The sequence below is a fragment of the Solanum dulcamara genome, chromosome 9 (assembly GCF_947179165.1).
Source record: "Solanum dulcamara chromosome 9, daSolDulc1.2, whole genome shotgun sequence".
Classification (NCBI taxonomy): domain Eukaryota; kingdom Viridiplantae; phylum Streptophyta; class Magnoliopsida; order Solanales; family Solanaceae; genus Solanum; species Solanum dulcamara.
This window is the reverse complement of record NC_077245.1, coordinates 65,852,606-65,869,847: the sequence shown is the minus strand read 5'-3', so window position 1 is coordinate 65,869,847 and position 17,242 is coordinate 65,852,606. Positions and strand designations below refer to the sequence as shown.

The window sequence follows — 17,242 nt, the reverse complement described above, 5'->3', positions numbered from 1 at the left end:
TTGATTTTCTTAATGTTAGTAAACTCGTTGGTATACCCATAAAATTGACAATAATATACGAGTCATCCTAATGAAGAGATATGTCAATCAAATTTCTTTATAATATCTACAAGTAAAATTAATTTATTGGACAACAACTTTTTAAAATGTATACATGCAACTATTAAAAAAATGAAGAAGAAGAAGAGGAGAATACAATTTCTAAAAGGCAAAACACAAATTTTAAGACCTGAAACATTTGCAACATAACCGACATTGCTCATAATCACATTTTTATTATATGTTCTTGAAATATTTAAAAAAGAAAATTATCAAAGTGAATTTTTAAAAATATATTAGAAGAACTACATAAACTTATACCAATTTAAAGTAATATAAAGAAAATAATTTTACTAAAGAAATGGTTCTTTCTTTTCGAAAATGAAGGATATCCTTTTAACATCATTTGAAAACTATTTTTCTTAAGATTATACTATGTAATGATAATAAATATCAGATAGTTGTATCTTTTTTCAATTTAAACTTGCACTATTTTCTTTCATAATTTGTTTAACTTATCGTATACTTATGCTAATATTATTTATCTCATTTTAAAAAAATTATATTGACTAGTACGAAATACATACACGCTCATATAATTAAAGACTCCATTTAAATATTTACTTTTTTCTTATATTCTGAGTTTGTCTTACGTGTACTTTATTATCTTTAATGTTAAATTTTCTGATCTTTTTTTCCTTTAAGAGAAAAACAAATATGAGAAGCACAAGAGAAAAAGGATGATTGTTCTTTCAATGATTAACTAGACAAAATCAATTTAAAAAAAATGTGTATACATCAACTTGATCATTGATCAAGCTATTATCTCATCTAGCTTGCACTCTCTGTACCTGACAGCAGCCTTAAAGGATCCAGCTTTATGGATTACGTCACAACATTCACATCTATCAATCTGGAAAAAAAAAATATTGAGATCACATTAGAGATTATTTATTTTTTTGAATTTTTTGTATTTAATTAAATTCATCTATAGGCCTAAGTTAAAAAAAAAATACAAATGAAATATAAGCAAATAATAAACTATAGCAACGCAACCCTATGTACGTTTCAAGTAATTGCATTCTAAATTACGTTTTGAATATATTTGTATACTGTAATCGATGGTGTAGCTATATTTAGTAAAGAGTGGGACAGTTGAATATCCTTTATTAAAAATTAAATAATGTATATAGAAAATTATAAACATTAATTATTTTTCATACATATATATTAAATTTTGAATACCTTTGATCAAATTTTTAACTTCGTCACCGACTATAATTACCATTTATGATTTGTTGGTATGGTTTGGTTCAGTCTGTCTGTGCAGCGTGGTGGTTTCCTTCCGTGGGTCACTTCTCGTGCAACCCCCCTTGTCTCCACATGACGGTATTACAAGTGTTGGTTTGATGGTAGTTGAGGTTATTCTTAGCATTTCATACTTTACATCATGATTTTTAGTTGGGCATCTTGACATGTCGTTTAGGTGAATCTATGCATATCTTCTCTATATCTTAACTTGTTTGGTTCTACTTTTATGATGAAATTCTTTACTTGTTGTGACTATATAACTGATTAGTGGTGAAGGTAAGTATTTAAAAATGTCAACCCTTGTCACCATCTAGTTAAGGTCGGTCAATGATACTTGTTGAGTACACATTATTTTTTTCTACTCATACTAAACTTGCTTCACTTTTTGTGTAGATATTGATTTGTGTACTAGTGGAGCATGCAACTATGTGTAGTAGAAACTATTCAAAGATTCAACGATAAATTGTTTGAACAAGCTGCATCACGAAATTTTCTATCTCTATCTTGTATTTCCTGTATTTTACACCAGACCGCGTGTTTGACTCATAATATGAATTTACATCCATCTTAGTCACTCTTATACTCATATATATCAACAGATTTTGAGATTTAGATGTATTTTTTGCATAGTTATCATATAAGACCTACGTTTATGAACTTATTACTTTACATATGCTTTTACATATGAAGGAAAATGGCTAGTAATTGGAATTAGTTCGCCTAACTAGTTGGGGTGTAAGTGTCATCACGGGTTAGGAAATTTTGTGTCATAAAAAAGTTGTATTTGAGCCCTAGGTTCACCAGTCTTATGATTCAAATATTTCAAAGGCAATGTCTAATATAGTCTTGTGGATTAGTACAAAGACATCTATATTTATCTTCGAGAGTTTGTAGGACACATAAGATATTTCTATTTCTTTCATTCCTTATCGAACATCCCTGATTTGGTATGGTTTGAAAATCTTTTTATTCATTCTCTTAAAGGACATATGCATCTGCAGATGGAGAGAAGGAGTCGGAACCTAATAATAGGTCCACTACACGGAGTAGAGGAACGACTAGAGCTGAGATGGGATACAGCATCACCCCACTAAAGGTCGAGCACCAGCAGCTGCTCAGGGTTGTGCTACAGTTGTATCAATTGAGTTTGATGTTGTTAAAGAGGATGGATCAATTCCATTAGTCGAGGTTGGTCTAGCTCAAACACCAACACGTTTTATAGCTACTCATGTACTTTAGGGCACTTTGGTTTGGATGTTGACCTTTCTAGAAAGCATGACATTGGTTGGTGTCTTCCTTGTTACATCAAATGGCTATCAGACTATGGTGAGACTTCAAAAACTCAATCAATGATTTGTTTTAGGATATCAGATTATGTGGGCTAAACCAACTACAACTACAATTCTGCAGCCTATGTATGTGCCACTATCTAGCATTGCTACACATCTAGCGATTCTACCTTCTATGGCTGTGGATGAGCATAAGAGCAATTGCTTAAAAATGATGGACCCATTGATGTTCAATAGGTATCCCAAGTTTGGTGCTTATGAGATTCTAGTTAGTTGTGGCAATAGGTTTACAATTTAGGCCTTGTTGAATCTAAAGGAGTCCGCTTTATAATTTTTCAGTTGACTAGGCCGGGTAGACAATAATGGAAACCATTTGTGAAGAATAGGCCAACTGAGTCACTTTTTCTTACTTAGACATAATTTTCTCAGTTGTTTGTAAAGAAGTTCATCCCACCCAATGTGAGGGAGAAGAGTAGGAACCAATTTGTGACCAAGAGGCAGAATGATATGTCAATCACTAAGTACGAGATGAGATTCTTGGAGCATCCCTAATACGTCATACTTCCCACCAAGGTTGAGAGAGATATGGGGTTCATCAGAGGACTTCATTATTCCATCCATCTAGTTTTAGTGTGTAATACCATGAGAGGGACTTCTTTCTAGTCAGTGGACATTTCTTGGAGTATTAAGGACATTAAGAATCAGGAGAGAGAGGAATGTTAGGGAAAAAGGACCCGTGACTTAGGTAGTTACAGTGGTGCCTCATTTTTAAGAAGAGTTTATCCACAAGATAGTAGACCAGTACATTCAACCTTACATACTACTCAGAGCAACCATTTCAGACATGATACATATGGTTTGGGACAAGATTCCCACGGTTCTTCTTCTCGGTAGATGGGTTGTGACAACTCTTCAATGTATTTTGAGAAGCATGTTCAATAGTGTAGATGGTTATGTAAGTGAAGCAACCTAGGTAATCTCATGAGGGATTGCCTTAAAGTTTGATATGTACTTCAAAATAGGGCACCAATGCCATAGTTCAGGCTTCTACACCTGAATGGAAAGACAACTAGCTAGCGGCAAAGCATAGACAGGTAGAGGCAGTGGTCAAGGTGGTGATCAAACTTGCAGAGGTGGTGGTCGTGAAGATACACATGATGAGGATAGTTAGACTTAGTCGTATGTATTCTTATGTACACCAGAGGTAGAAACTTTTGATGTGGTTATTATAATTGTTGTTTTGGTTTGCCATTTAACAACTATTTTGTTATCTAATCCAAGCTTTACTTATTCTTATATGTTTGCCTACTTTGCTTCAAGTATGAATACATCATGTGATTCACTTTTCTTATGTAACACCTCCAAAGTCCTTAGCCTGAACTAACACTGAATGATCTGAAAAGTTGCACTAGATGCTGGCCACGAGACCCTTCACGAATCGTATTGCTCTACACAATTCGTGAACAGTTCATGTAATGAGACCTGGCATTTGGGAGATTGGTCAAGGAAAGGAATACGGAAGGCTCTACAGCCTATGTTGCTTATCACGGTCTATGAAGTTCATTCGTGATCCTTATCCCAGGACCCCTAAGTTGAAAACCACCACGAGTGAGGATCACAAGTTGTAATGAGGTTCACAGACCATAAAAAGGTCTGTAAAGATGAACCCCCTGAACCTTTGGAATGGTTCGACTTCACGAGAGACTTCATGGCCCATAGTGAACACCGTGGATCGTGGTGGCCTTAGTGAAGGTTAACCACCCCCAATAGAGCCCAAGTCAAGGACCATGGCCACTCACCACGGACAGTGGTGAGCTTCACGGGTCATGGTGGCCTTTCTTGAAGTATGTCCGCCCAGTTTGAATGAAGGGTATTCTGATTTTTTTTCACCTTTTCTCAACTGAACACTGCACGTTCAGGGACTAAAAGTTAGTCCCTTATCATATCCAATAGTGTTTTTATCTCATTCACACTTGTACTTTCTTAAGAGAAGTGATTGGAGGAAAGAAAGAAAGCTAGGGTTCAAGGTCTTCGAACAATCCCTTAGAGTTTCGATCATTTCCTTAATTTTCCAAGTATGTAAGGCTAAACTAAAAGATGGAATTTGTTCCTCCATGTGACCATGATTGTGATAGATTGATTGTGATTTGATTGTGTTCCTTGAGAGTTCTTTCTTTAAATTAATATGTTTTACTGCTTATTAAGAGATTAATGTTTTTCCTCGAAGTAGTTTCTTGAACAAATCATTTAAACTACATGTTTGATAAATCCTAATAGTATGATGATGGATATTGAATATATATGCTGAGGATTGAGTCTAGAGCCTTGAAATTGTGAATACATGATTGGGATTGGGATTGGGATGGGAGCGTGATGATAGTGTTGATGAACTTGATAGTCCTTTATACTTTAATAATTGAACCCTAGTTGAATGGTCTCAACTAAGTGTTGTCATAACTGATTGTCCAAACTTCTCTTAAATAAATGATTGAGAAATTAATTGGTTGAAAGGATGGATTTGTTAGAATTGATGAACTGATAAGAGTCTAATTGAGACTCGATTTGGTTTGATTTGGATTAATTATCTTATGATTTTGAGTCTTGAGAGGAATATCGAGCACCGAATTAAATAAGAGTAAGTAATAACTCAAACTTAATAACTATGCCGCCAAACATAGGAGAAGATTGAATCATTAAGTCGGATGTTTCCTAATTTATTGTCCTGACATGATAGGACTCAAATAGTTTTTGGATCCATGATTGGTTGATTCTTTCTTACCCTAGCAAGGTATTGAATGGACGTGGCAATAATGTCGGCTTGTTGTACTATCATTAACTCATAAGGAATGGTTGTCGGACAAGAGAAACTCCCATATAGGTCTTGATAGTAATCTGATTGGATTGGATTGTATATGATTGGTCTCTATCTAAATATTATTCTTTTTAGGCTTAGGATGTCTTGATTGAGTTGTTCACCATCCCGATTTGAGATCTCTAAACTAATTTAATTCTACTTGATGCATGTTTCATTCTGCTATATTACATACTCGTACATGAATGTATTGACGTCTATTTGGGCCTACATCATTTTGTGATGCAGAGACAGATACAAGAGATCATCAACAGGCGTATCGTTGAAGATCTATTCATATTCAGCTGATTGGCGAGTCCTTCCAGCTTTCGGAGAATACCACATTTATCTTTCTATCTTTTGAGTTTAGTTTTCTTCATTTGATTTGAGGTAGCTATGAACCTGTCATTGGCACCACTTAGACAGTTGATAGAGGCTTCATAGACTAGATATAGACTAGATTGTTGATGTTATCGATTGGTTTTGCCTTTTTGGCTAGTTTCATTCATACTAGTCTTGTTGATTTGATTATTTTGAAGGATCATTGGACTTTGGCCTTATCTTATGATTAGTTTTCTTAATGAGTTAATTATTCCACTGATAGAGTGTTGATGAATGAATGTGTGATTGGACCAAGTGATTTGCTTGGGGACCAACAATGGTCTTCGAGTGTCGACCACACTTAAGGTACCCTCCCGGGGTGTGATATCGTAACTGCTTGTGTATCTATACATTTTGGATATTCTGTGATAGTGGAACAAGTCCATCGATCTTATGTAGTCATTATTCCTGGTTATGAAACTTGGGTGGATTTGGTGATTGATGATATAGTGTATTTTTATGTTATTCAGGGCATAAATTGGTTATATCTTTACCATGAGATCTTTGACTATCATTCCAAGACAATTATTTTAGCCATGTCAAGAGTTCCTAGATTGGAGTGGAAGAGAACTCCTAATTTTTTCCTGAAGAGGATGTTATCATTTCTAAAGGCCTAACAAATGGTAGAGAAAGGGTGTTTGACGTATTTGACATATATTAGAAATACTCGTGTAGAGACTCCTACCCTTGAGTAAATGATAGTAATGATAGTTTCTGAAGGTATTCTATAAAGCCTTCTTAATAGTCCAGCCAACTATTATATTAATCTGGGGATCGATTTCATATTGAGTACCCAAATTATCTCTACTCAAATGTATAGAATGGCATCAGCAGATCAGTTGAATGAGGAATTATGGGTTTTGTTAAGCAAGTGGATTATTAGAATTGTTGTCTCCTCTTGGGGTTTCCCATATATTTGTGAAAAAGAATGATTGTTTTGTGCTTATGTCCATTGACTATCGATAATTGAAAAGGGTGACAATAAAAACAAATATCCATTGCCGCTTATTGATGAATTATTTGACAAGCTTTAGAGTGATTCTATGTTTTCCAAGATGTATTTGAGATTTGGTTATCATCACTTAAAGATTAGGACATAAGATATCCGTGAGCTAGCTTCTAAGACCATGTATGGATAGTATAAGTTTCTTGTAAGGTCTTTTGGACTACCCAATGCCTTAAAACCTTTATGGACTCGATAAATGAATTATGTAGACTATAATTTTATTCTTTATCATTGTCTCTATTGATGACATATTTTATGCTCCTCTAGTAGGAAAGAGCATGGGCAACATTTGAGAATCGTACTTAATATCTTGAAGGAAAAGAAGTTATATGCCAAATTTTTAAAATGTGAGTTCTGACTTGATTTAGTGGCATTTTTGGGCACATTGTCTCCAAGAAAGGGATTATGGTGGACTTAAAAAAAATTGAGGCATTTTAGGATTGGATTAGACCAAATATGCCCATAGAGATAGGGGTGTACATTGACCGGGTTGGTTCGGATTTTTTACAAATCAAACCAAACCATTTGTGTCGGGTTATTAAATCTATAAACCAAACCAAACCAATAAAAGTCGGGTTTTTCGATATCAATTTTTCTCGGGTTTTTCGGGTTTTTCCGGGTTTCTCGGGTTTTTTGGGTTTTTTCGGATTTTTTCGGGTTTCTCATAGTATCTAATAAAAAGCACAGAGCAGTGTTTCTTAAAAAGAGTTCTAATACAAAATATCAACATATAAGATGGAGACACAACACTGTTTGAAGTTTTAACTTTATAGTGTAACTTTATAAGATAAGTTTTTTTTGTATATAATTTAGATGGGCTACTCAAGTCCAAATCTAAATGTAAGAAAGAAAACAAAAATTATGAAAACTTTTTAAAAAATATTTATAAATTACATTTTAATAAATATTTTTATGTATAACATAATTTAAAAGTAGTATATCTATAATCGGGTCGGTTTGGGTTCGGTTTGACTTTTTTTAGTTAAAAACCAACCCTATAATGGTCGGGTTTTTTTTTCAAACACCAAACCAAGTCAAACCAAACCACTAGTCGGGTTTTTTTTTCAGTTTGGTTCGATTTGTCGGTTTGGTGCGATTTATCGATTTATCCTGTACAGCCCTACATATAGATCAGGAGTTTCTTAGGCTTGGCAGGTTGTTGCATGTAGTTTGCGAAGGTATTTTCATCTATTATAGCCATATTGAGCAAGTTGATCCAGTAGAATGTGCTATTCAGGTGATCGGATGAGTGTTAGGCGATTTTTGAAAAGTTCAAGACTATATTGACCACAACTCTGATATTGACATTAATAGTGGAGGCCAAGGAATTTACAATGTATTGTGGTGCTTTACTGACTGAACATAGTTTTTTTTTATACAAGGCAAAGTGATATCTTATGCCTTGATGTAAATGTAAAAATTATGATTTTGACCCTAACCTCCAGTTTGACTTTATAGTTGACTTTGATTCAGTTTTATTTGATATTGCAATATGAGTATCGTTGGACTTGTTTAACCTCATAGAGTACACTTTGCTATAGATTAGGACTATTCGGAGAGTCTGAGCAAGTGAACATCCCTTGACTGGAGGGGAAATTTGTTGGCTATGATTCTCGTTCTAGCCAAAGGCTCAAGTGCGAAATCTTTACATTTATTCCATATTTAATATGTCATTTTTGATGCATTTACTATCATGCCTCATTTTTTCGTAGTTGCTTGGTTGTATTGTGTTGTCTCCTGTTGAATTTTATATATTCTTTGATTGCACAAGTTTAAGTGAATGTTTTGAAATCAACCCTCGCTACTACTTCATTGGATCGATTGATGATACTTATTGGGTACATATTGTTATGTACTCATACTACACTTATTGCACTTATCAATCCTTGTGGAAGTGGTGTGTGCAATTGGGTTTAGAGATTGACTCAAGAACATTTAGGGTAATCTTCTTGATAATTTCACAATGTCATGGATTCCTTCTATATCTATTTCCTACTATTTTATTTCTACTCAGACAATGTATCCTATTTATATATTGTATTCAATTTAGATGTTCTTGACACATATTGCCAATTTTGGGGGTTTTGTATTTATGTAATTATTACATTTTGACTTTTGATATTATGACTATTGAGAGATGTAAATATTTAATTTATGTGTTTTGGTAATTTAATTGGATTATAATTGGAATTAGGTTGCCTATTGAAGTTAGGGTGTAGGTGGCAGCTTAGGTAAAATGGATCGTGACATTATGGATATCAACAAAAAGGTATTGGGGATCAAGACAAAGGACAATTATGTTTGGACCACTTCAAGTATCAAACTTCAGAATAAGCCAATCCAAAAAAAGTTGTGATACATATGATCTTGATATCTATGAGCACAGCGAGGGTAATTGTAGTTATTTAACTCCCAACACGATAAAGCAACTTAATTTAAAGATTTTAGAGAATTATTTTCAAGGTTTATTTTTTACATATGATTGCAAAGTTAAACTCATATAAAGTTTATAAAAGATTTAAGTAAAAAAAAAACATTACCTGGAGACGTTTTGTTGCTGGTGAGTACACATGAATTTCAGTAACATACTCTGCAGGATAACTTCCAGGATACAAACAAACTCCTATCCCTCGAGGCCATGCTCTGATATATTTTGTAAGAATTTTGTTTCGTGGAGTTTTCTTAGTAGACTGGAAGAAATACATATGAGGGGTTTCACAAGGATCCCAAGATATATTTCTAGTATCAAAATTATAATGTGGTGGAAGCGTAATGTTACCCCATGGTTTGAATGTTTCAATAGGATTTTGTATCAAACTTCTAGGCATAATATTCTCGTAAATATGAGCTGAGTATCCCCAAGAAATCGAAAATGTCCAATTGTTGGATCTTTTGTAGCAAATGGTTTGTTGTAACATGCGTGATTGATCATATTTTGCAGCATTTAGGAGATGATATCCAGATTGTGCACGGTCCATAGTAGGAAAAATTGGGTCAACCGTGTCAAAATGGTGAAGGGATATTAATAAAGATTTTGGATGGGATGATAGAAATCCTGTTAGATCACCTCGTAGATCAATCTGTACTAAAGAATAAATTAATTAATTAATTAATTGAAAATAATTAATAAAGAAAAATCTCTAGATCGAAGATTTATAACACTCAGAAAAGTATAGATCTATATTTATCTATTGATGAGACAATAATTCATTTTTGATATTTTGTTTGGCTTTCGAGGATATCACTGTTGAATAAAGTTTGAGATCAAATTTATACCTGATGACTACCCATAAGAGGAGAAAGATTGACTCCAATATCAGCTGTGCAACTCATTGTAGTTCTATCAGCAGATCTAAAGTAAGCATATCTCTTTAAACACGAAATCACATTATTTGCAAATGCTTTAGCCAAAGGATAACTCAATATAATTCCAGCTCCACCAAAAGCTTGATGAAATGAGAAAAAATAATTCGCCATTATAAATTCTGAGTGTCCACCAAAGTAATAATATTTCGTATGATCATATTGCGCAAGAATATCAACCATATTATCAACAAAAAATATTGAATCATCGTCCCCCATAATTACCCATCGTACCCCTTCACGCGTCTCTCTAACCACCTCCATAATTCCATGAACCATTCTTAATACTCTTGGATCAACATGATTAGTTTCATTAACAAGTTTTGGGACATCGTCGGATACTCGATAAGGAGGTGAATTAAAGGACCATGGGAGAAGATCATCACCTTGAGGAGGTACATCTAGTAAAAGATGTCCTATTGTAACATTTGGTCTCCACCATGATTCAATATATGGTTTTCTATGATGCCAAGCTTCTTCTGACCCCAAAAGTCCAAAAACAAGGTGACTAATGTTAGTAGGCACACTAATACTGATTTGTACAACATGATTTGATGATGATGATGCATTTGGTTGAGAATTGTTTGGAAGAGATGTTATGAATTTTGAGGAAGAGAAAAGATCATAAGATGGACATTCATTGAAAAAGATAATTGTGGCCACATATAAGGTTAAACCACAAATTAATACTGTTTTGCAAATGCTCATCATAAAAGATGTTTCAAATGTAGACATTGTGAAAGAGAACTACATAATGAAGTTAAATCAATGCTCATTTGATTTTTATACTCTAATATGAGCTATTTTCTATTTTAAAGGTTTTAGTATTTGTATAATCTTCAACATCAAATCCAACTTTTTTATTTTTCTATTATTATATACTCTAATAGACCTAAAAGAAAGGATTAAGATCCTAATTCCGTGTGAGCTACCTTGTGACTTTGAGATCTCTGCATAGACATTGATTGTTTTACTACACTCCTTTACGGTACTTCTTTCTCTACATTTTGATGGTTTCGTAAAAAAAATTAAAAATTGAATTACTAAAATAACCCTATAAAGCTGAGCCATTGTAATTACCTTTCAGTTATACTTATGTATATTACCTCCTTCGCAAAATGGTACGTTAACTTTCTCTTTATTTTATTTTATTTTTTGTTGTAGGATATCTGAAGAATTTGATGCAAGAAAAAGAAATGTCAAAAAGGGAAGGAAGAAAAAAATGGTAAAGAGGAAAAGTTAGGCTGAAAAGTAAAGGTTGGTTGGTAGCCAACCTTACACGTTTTCAACACGAAAACGCGTAAAAAAAAAAATTTAAGCGTTTTCATTCCACTATAAATAGAGAGTGTTTTGCCCTAATTTAGTATTATCCCAGAAAGAGAGAGTAAGAATACAAAGAGAGTTATACATCAAGATAAATATTGTAGTCTTGAGTGTCCTCTTTAGTAGTTGTTCCTTTTATAAGAGAGAAGTGTTAATTGTTGTTTTCTCCTTGTATTTGAGAGTTGTATACTCCATATTTTAAATAGTGAGATCCTTCTTTCCCGTGGTTTTTCCCTTCTATCTGTTAGAGGGATTTCCACGTAAAATTCTCGTGTCCAATTTATTTTCTAATTAATTGTCATATCAAACTTTAGTTGTGGTGCTTCCTCCCCCAAACATTTGAGGTGTTACTTAATTAATAATTAATGTACTAAGCCCAACCTACGGCTACGACGAGCTTAGAGGTCCCCGGTACTAGCACTAATTCACTCCAATCATCACACGCCCTTCCGAAAGCTATGCCTAGCTATAAGGGCACTGGAACACAAACTAAAGCATCTAAAGTTCAAACCTAGACTAAGGCCATTAATGCCGATCCTAAGAAGGATAATCTCACCAAAACATAATGCAATCGAAACCAAAAACCTAAAATAAGGATCTCAAAAGACTACGCTAGTCTAAGTTCAACCGGAGTCAAGAAAATGAGATAAAAGGAGGACAGCCCTAAAACCCACCAATACGATGCTTAAAGTTAATGTTAAGACTTGAGATTACATATTTTGATGTGAGTATATAACTGTCATACTTGGATATAAAATCCATTAATCCTTGTGTTTCATGTGATTGTAGAGATTGCTAATGTGAATCTTCAAATGGCTATCTGATTTTGTTCCGGAGGTTGAAACCTCAATGGCTCCAGTATGAGTATTTTATCATCCAAACTTCCCTGGTATCTCTTCATAAAGATGTGATGCTCTGTCTTGGTTATTGACTGCATATAACCAGAGTTTCTTTGCCCCCTAATGTCACTACAGAGCATATGACACAAGCTTATGTGGCTAAGATAAGTATCGAGATCAACTTGACAAAGTAGAAAAAATAGTACTCGGGTGGAATAATATATGACAGATAATCCAAAGAAGAGGGATTCTGGCAAGCTGTGCAATATGAGGGTGTTACAGATTTTGATCAACACTATAGATGAATGTAAAATTTAGCTGAAACGGGCGAAATTGATTATGAGAAAAATTAGCAAACATTTAGACAAAAAAGGAGAAAATTGCAAAAGAAATAAAGCTATATTGTTGTTCTATTTGGGAATAAAATACAGAAGGCTCGGAAAGAACCAAAAAAGTTGTTTGTGATAATATTCCTATAATGACCATGAAGGTCATTTTTTGCATTTTTGATAAAATTATCGTTTTATCCCTCTCATTAATTTTTTTGAGTCATTTTTTTTGGGTTTGCAAATTAGTTTTTGAAAATATTGTGAAAAAAATGAGGTTTTGCTTGAGAAATGGGTTCTAAAGGCTTAAATTGTCAAAATTTGAGTTTCGGAGTCATTCTGAGTTACGAGTCTCGAAATAAAATTTCGTCGATTTCATCAGCTCCGGAATGCGAAAATTGGATTAGGAGAGTTGTCGAAATCAGATTTAAAGTTAAAACGGGGATTTTAGGTCCAAAATTGGAAATTGAGTTAAAGTTTGATCTAAGTTTGACTTTGGTCAACATATGAGGTTCGAGTGCTCGGATTAAATTTCTGATGGTTCCAATGATTTCGGGAGTTGATTATAACGCTAGAAATGACTTCGTTATAATTTTTAGAGGTCCCAAGGGTATTTTGGGTATTTCAAGTGCCGAAACTAATTTAGTTGTGACTTATCAGATTTCGGGTCAACAAGCCCCGAATTCGAATTCCGATAATTTCATTGAGTCCGAAACATCGAATTTATTAGAGTTGTATATATGGTTTATGTGCACGGGATTCCAAACGAATCTCGATGGTCCATTCTGTGACTTTGATACTTGCCAAAGATCTGCTATCTGGTGCCTAATATTTTCTACTCCGCGTTCGAGGAGGAGATGCTGCCTTCGCGGAGCTTACATAGTCCCTTCTCCGCATTCGCGGAGGACAGGCCGCATTCACGAAGTGTACTGAATCCCTTCTCCATCTTCGCAGAGGGTGATCCACGTTAACGGAGAGATATCTCCGTTGTCTTCGTGTTTGCGGAGTAAGTTGTCCGCATTCGCGGAGAACAAATGTGGCCTGAACAGTGTTTAGTCGGGGGTTTTCTACCATTTTTGAGTTTTCAAGCTTTGGAGAGGCGATTTGATAGGGATTTTTTGCAGGAAAAACATTGGGTAAACTATTCTAACATAATTTCTTGATTACCCATTACTTATTTGGATTTTTAGACATGAAATTAATGATTTTGAATTGGAGGAATTGGGATTTTCAAGAACAATGTAAATTTGATTTTCTAAGGATTTTCAACTCATTTTAACCCCATTTTTCTAACGGATTTCACTATTAGATTCCTGATTACTTGATGAACATCTTCATCTAAAATAATCAGATTTCGATTTCAATTTTCGATATGAGATTTTTGATCCTTTTACCCTTTTCACCCAAATTTCTTGATTTTAGTGTCAATAGATTCGAAATGTGATTGTAAATCTATATTTGATTAGATTGTGGTGATTTGGAGTATCGTCGGAGAGGAAAAACAGTAATTTTGGATTGTTCGTGACTTTTTGACTAAGGCAAATGGGATTCTAACATTTGTTAAGTATGTTGAACCTTGTATTTTTTTATGTGAGGAGATTAGGGTGTGTTGGGTCATTAGATTGGATTTAATTATATAACTTGAAGATTTATAGTGGAAATACGGATAGGGTTAATTGTCTAAGTGTTGTGAACTACGGGACATTGGTCTATTATATGATTGTGAATTATATGGTATCTTATTCGATATCGTTTTAGACTTTATATTTCTGCTTTAATTTTCTTTTATTTTAAATTGTTCAGACTTTTAGGCTGACTCATCTTATAGGGTTAGGCGAGTGCCATCACACCTGAATCTGGGTTGTGAAAAATTGATATCAGAGCCCCAGGTTCATAGGTCTCACATGTGTACAAGCCCAGTCTAGTAGAGCCTTGAGGATCGGTGCAGAAACGTCCGTTACTTATCTTTTAAGGGCTATAAAGACTGTTAGAAAATTCTCTTTTACTTCTTTCAATTCTGTCTTGCGTGGGTTCTTGTATAAATGTTGAGTTATTGTGTGTTCTTTCAGCAGATGGCTAGGACTCGAGCACCAGCTTCTACTGGACAAGGGGAGCCAGCCCCCGAGGCTGTTACTGAGACCCCAACTTGGGGTAAAGGTAAAGGCAGGGCCAGATGAGCGGCAATATCCAGGAATCATGAGAGAGGCATTTCCCCTAAGCCGTCAACAGAGGCCAGAGGGGAGCAGGTTCCTCCTAAGTATGCGGCAGAACCATTACTACAGGACGCTTTATTGAGGGTGTTAGGCGTGCTTGAGTTTATGGCACTGACTGGCAGTGTAGTGGGCACACCCGGTACATCACAGACCCGAGTGAGGGTCCAGGTCCCAGACCAGCAGCAGGCTCCTAAGTCTCAGAGACATGCGGGACAGCTGCTAGTATTCCCTATAGATGAAGTTCCTCCATCTCCAGTAGTCGAGGTTCAGGACGCACCAATAACTGCATTGACTGAGGATGTACAAAAGATATAAAATCATTAAATAACACGATTATTTATAAATTCACATTTGTTCATAGTTAAAAGCGTCAAATATACTTTCTAATGTCGGCATATCATCTTGATCTTGCCCCTCATGTACTTGGCAAGTTCCTTCAACAAATGCTATGATTTCTTAGATAACTGATGTTTTGATATTATTAATGTGGTAGGATCCTTGCCGCCATGGTGGGATGGTATTGGTCCGAATCAACTTAGTTCACAAAATTTTTTTCCCGCCTAACTAACGAAGGTTCGGATTATTACAACGCCAGCATTTCTCAAACATATATACATATATATGTGAAGCGCAAGTGCAACAAATCATCAAGTGTTTCATATTCTTTACTTCTACGTTTAACATATTTCTTTTAAAAGTTTCAAAAACATCTTTGTATCTTCATTTAATCCTTATTAATTGCATCAATTAAATATGAGTACCTTGAAAAAAAGCAGAGAAGAGGATAGGCAAGTGGTAGTAGAAGCCATGGCTAACTGTGCCTTAATGCTTTAATTTTGTCTCGTTTCAACAACAACATACTTCTTCATCAACGGATCATCATCACATTAATGATTTTGAATGCAAAACTTACAATAAGCGCTTTCCGTTTTTTCAAGCCGTAGGTGGTCACCATACAAGTCATAATAAAGTAATAAATGACCAAGATTACTCGGAGAGTTTCTTGTTCAAACCAATAAAAAGAAAAAGGTGTGGAGTTTTCTTTGGGTCAAGGATTAGGTGGTCACGTGATGAAATTAATATAACATCGACGATAATACCAGTGTTAAAGAAGTCATATAGCAGCAAGAGGATTTTTTGCTTGGATTTAAATTTAACCCCTCGTGATATATATATATACATATATATGTGAAGCGCAAGTGCAACAAATCATCAAGTGTTTCATATTCTTTACTTCTACGTTTAACATATTTCTTTTAAAAGTTTCAAAAACATCTTTGTATCTTCATTTAATCCTTATTAATTGCATCAATTAAATATGAGTACCTTGAAAAAAAGCAGAGAAGAGGATAGGCAAGTGGTAGTAGAAGCCATGGCTAACTGTGCCTTAATGCTTTAATTTTGTCTCGTTTCAACAACAACATACTTCTTCATCAACGGATCATCATCACATTAATGATTTTGAATGCAAAACTTACAATAAGCGCTTTCCGTTTTTTCAAGCCGTAGGTGGTCACCATACAAGTCATAATAAAGTAATAAATGACCAAGATTACTCGGAGAGTTTCTTGTTCAAACCAATAAAAAGAAAAAGGTGTGGAGTTTTCTTTGGGTCAAGGATTAGGTGGTCACGTGATGAAATTAATATAACATCGACGATAATACCAGTGTTAAAGAAGTCATATAGCAGCAAGAGGATTTTTTGCTTGGATTTAAATTTAACCCCTCGTGATAATAATGTTGATTTCAAGTTATGGCTGACGGCACCAATTGCATCTCCTGTTTTGAGAATTTTTATTTAAGTTCGTTGCTCATTTGATATTCTAGTAGGATTAGGAGAAGTTGTAGAGGAGTTCATTCATTTACTGTATATTTTTCTTATGTTATCGAGTTTATAATTTTATTGCAATAAATTGTAAGTTCAGTTATTATAATTTTCAAGGTTTGACATGACATAATTACCTATGAATTTTGCTAATTTGGCATTTCCCTTTTGGATTTTTGTTTTGATAGGTTTTGCTAAATAGTGTGGTTATCAACGACTAGTGATTTTTAAAAAATTACTACTAGTCACACAAGGCTTATTTTTTAAAAAATAAATAAACAAATCTGAAAGGGGGTCGTGCGGGGATACAGTTACGATAAGTTATGCATTCACTTATTTTTTCTTGGTGGCAGAACACATAAATACAAGGGTGAAAAACAAGAGTGTATACAAGATCAAATAATAAAAATACATATTGTATGATTAAGAAAAAAATATAAAAATACAGTGATAGCTGAAAAATTCCTCCAAAAATA

The 17,242-nt window shown here is 34.4% G+C and overlaps 1 protein-coding gene and 1 pseudogene across 1 annotated transcript; one reads left to right on the top strand and one right to left on the bottom strand.

The window, feature by feature from the left end:
- Positions 1 to 791: 791 nt before the first annotated feature.
- On the bottom strand, positions 792 to 10,975 carry LOC129903370 (uncharacterized). The gene is made up of 3 exons (XM_055978905.1): positions 10,154 to 10,975; positions 9,418 to 9,957; positions 792 to 952 (listed from the first exon to the last, which is right to left on the bottom strand). The coding sequence occupies exons 1-3, from the start codon at positions 10,973 to 10,975 to the stop codon at positions 854 to 856; spliced, it is 1,461 nt and encodes a 486-aa protein (XP_055834880.1). The 3' UTR covers positions 792 to 853.
- Positions 10,976 to 16,259: 5,284 nt separating this feature from the next.
- LOC129902579 (zinc finger protein ZAT11-like) lies at positions 16,260 to 16,743 on the top strand (annotated as a pseudogene).
- The last annotated feature ends 499 nt before the right edge of the window (positions 16,744 to 17,242 follow it).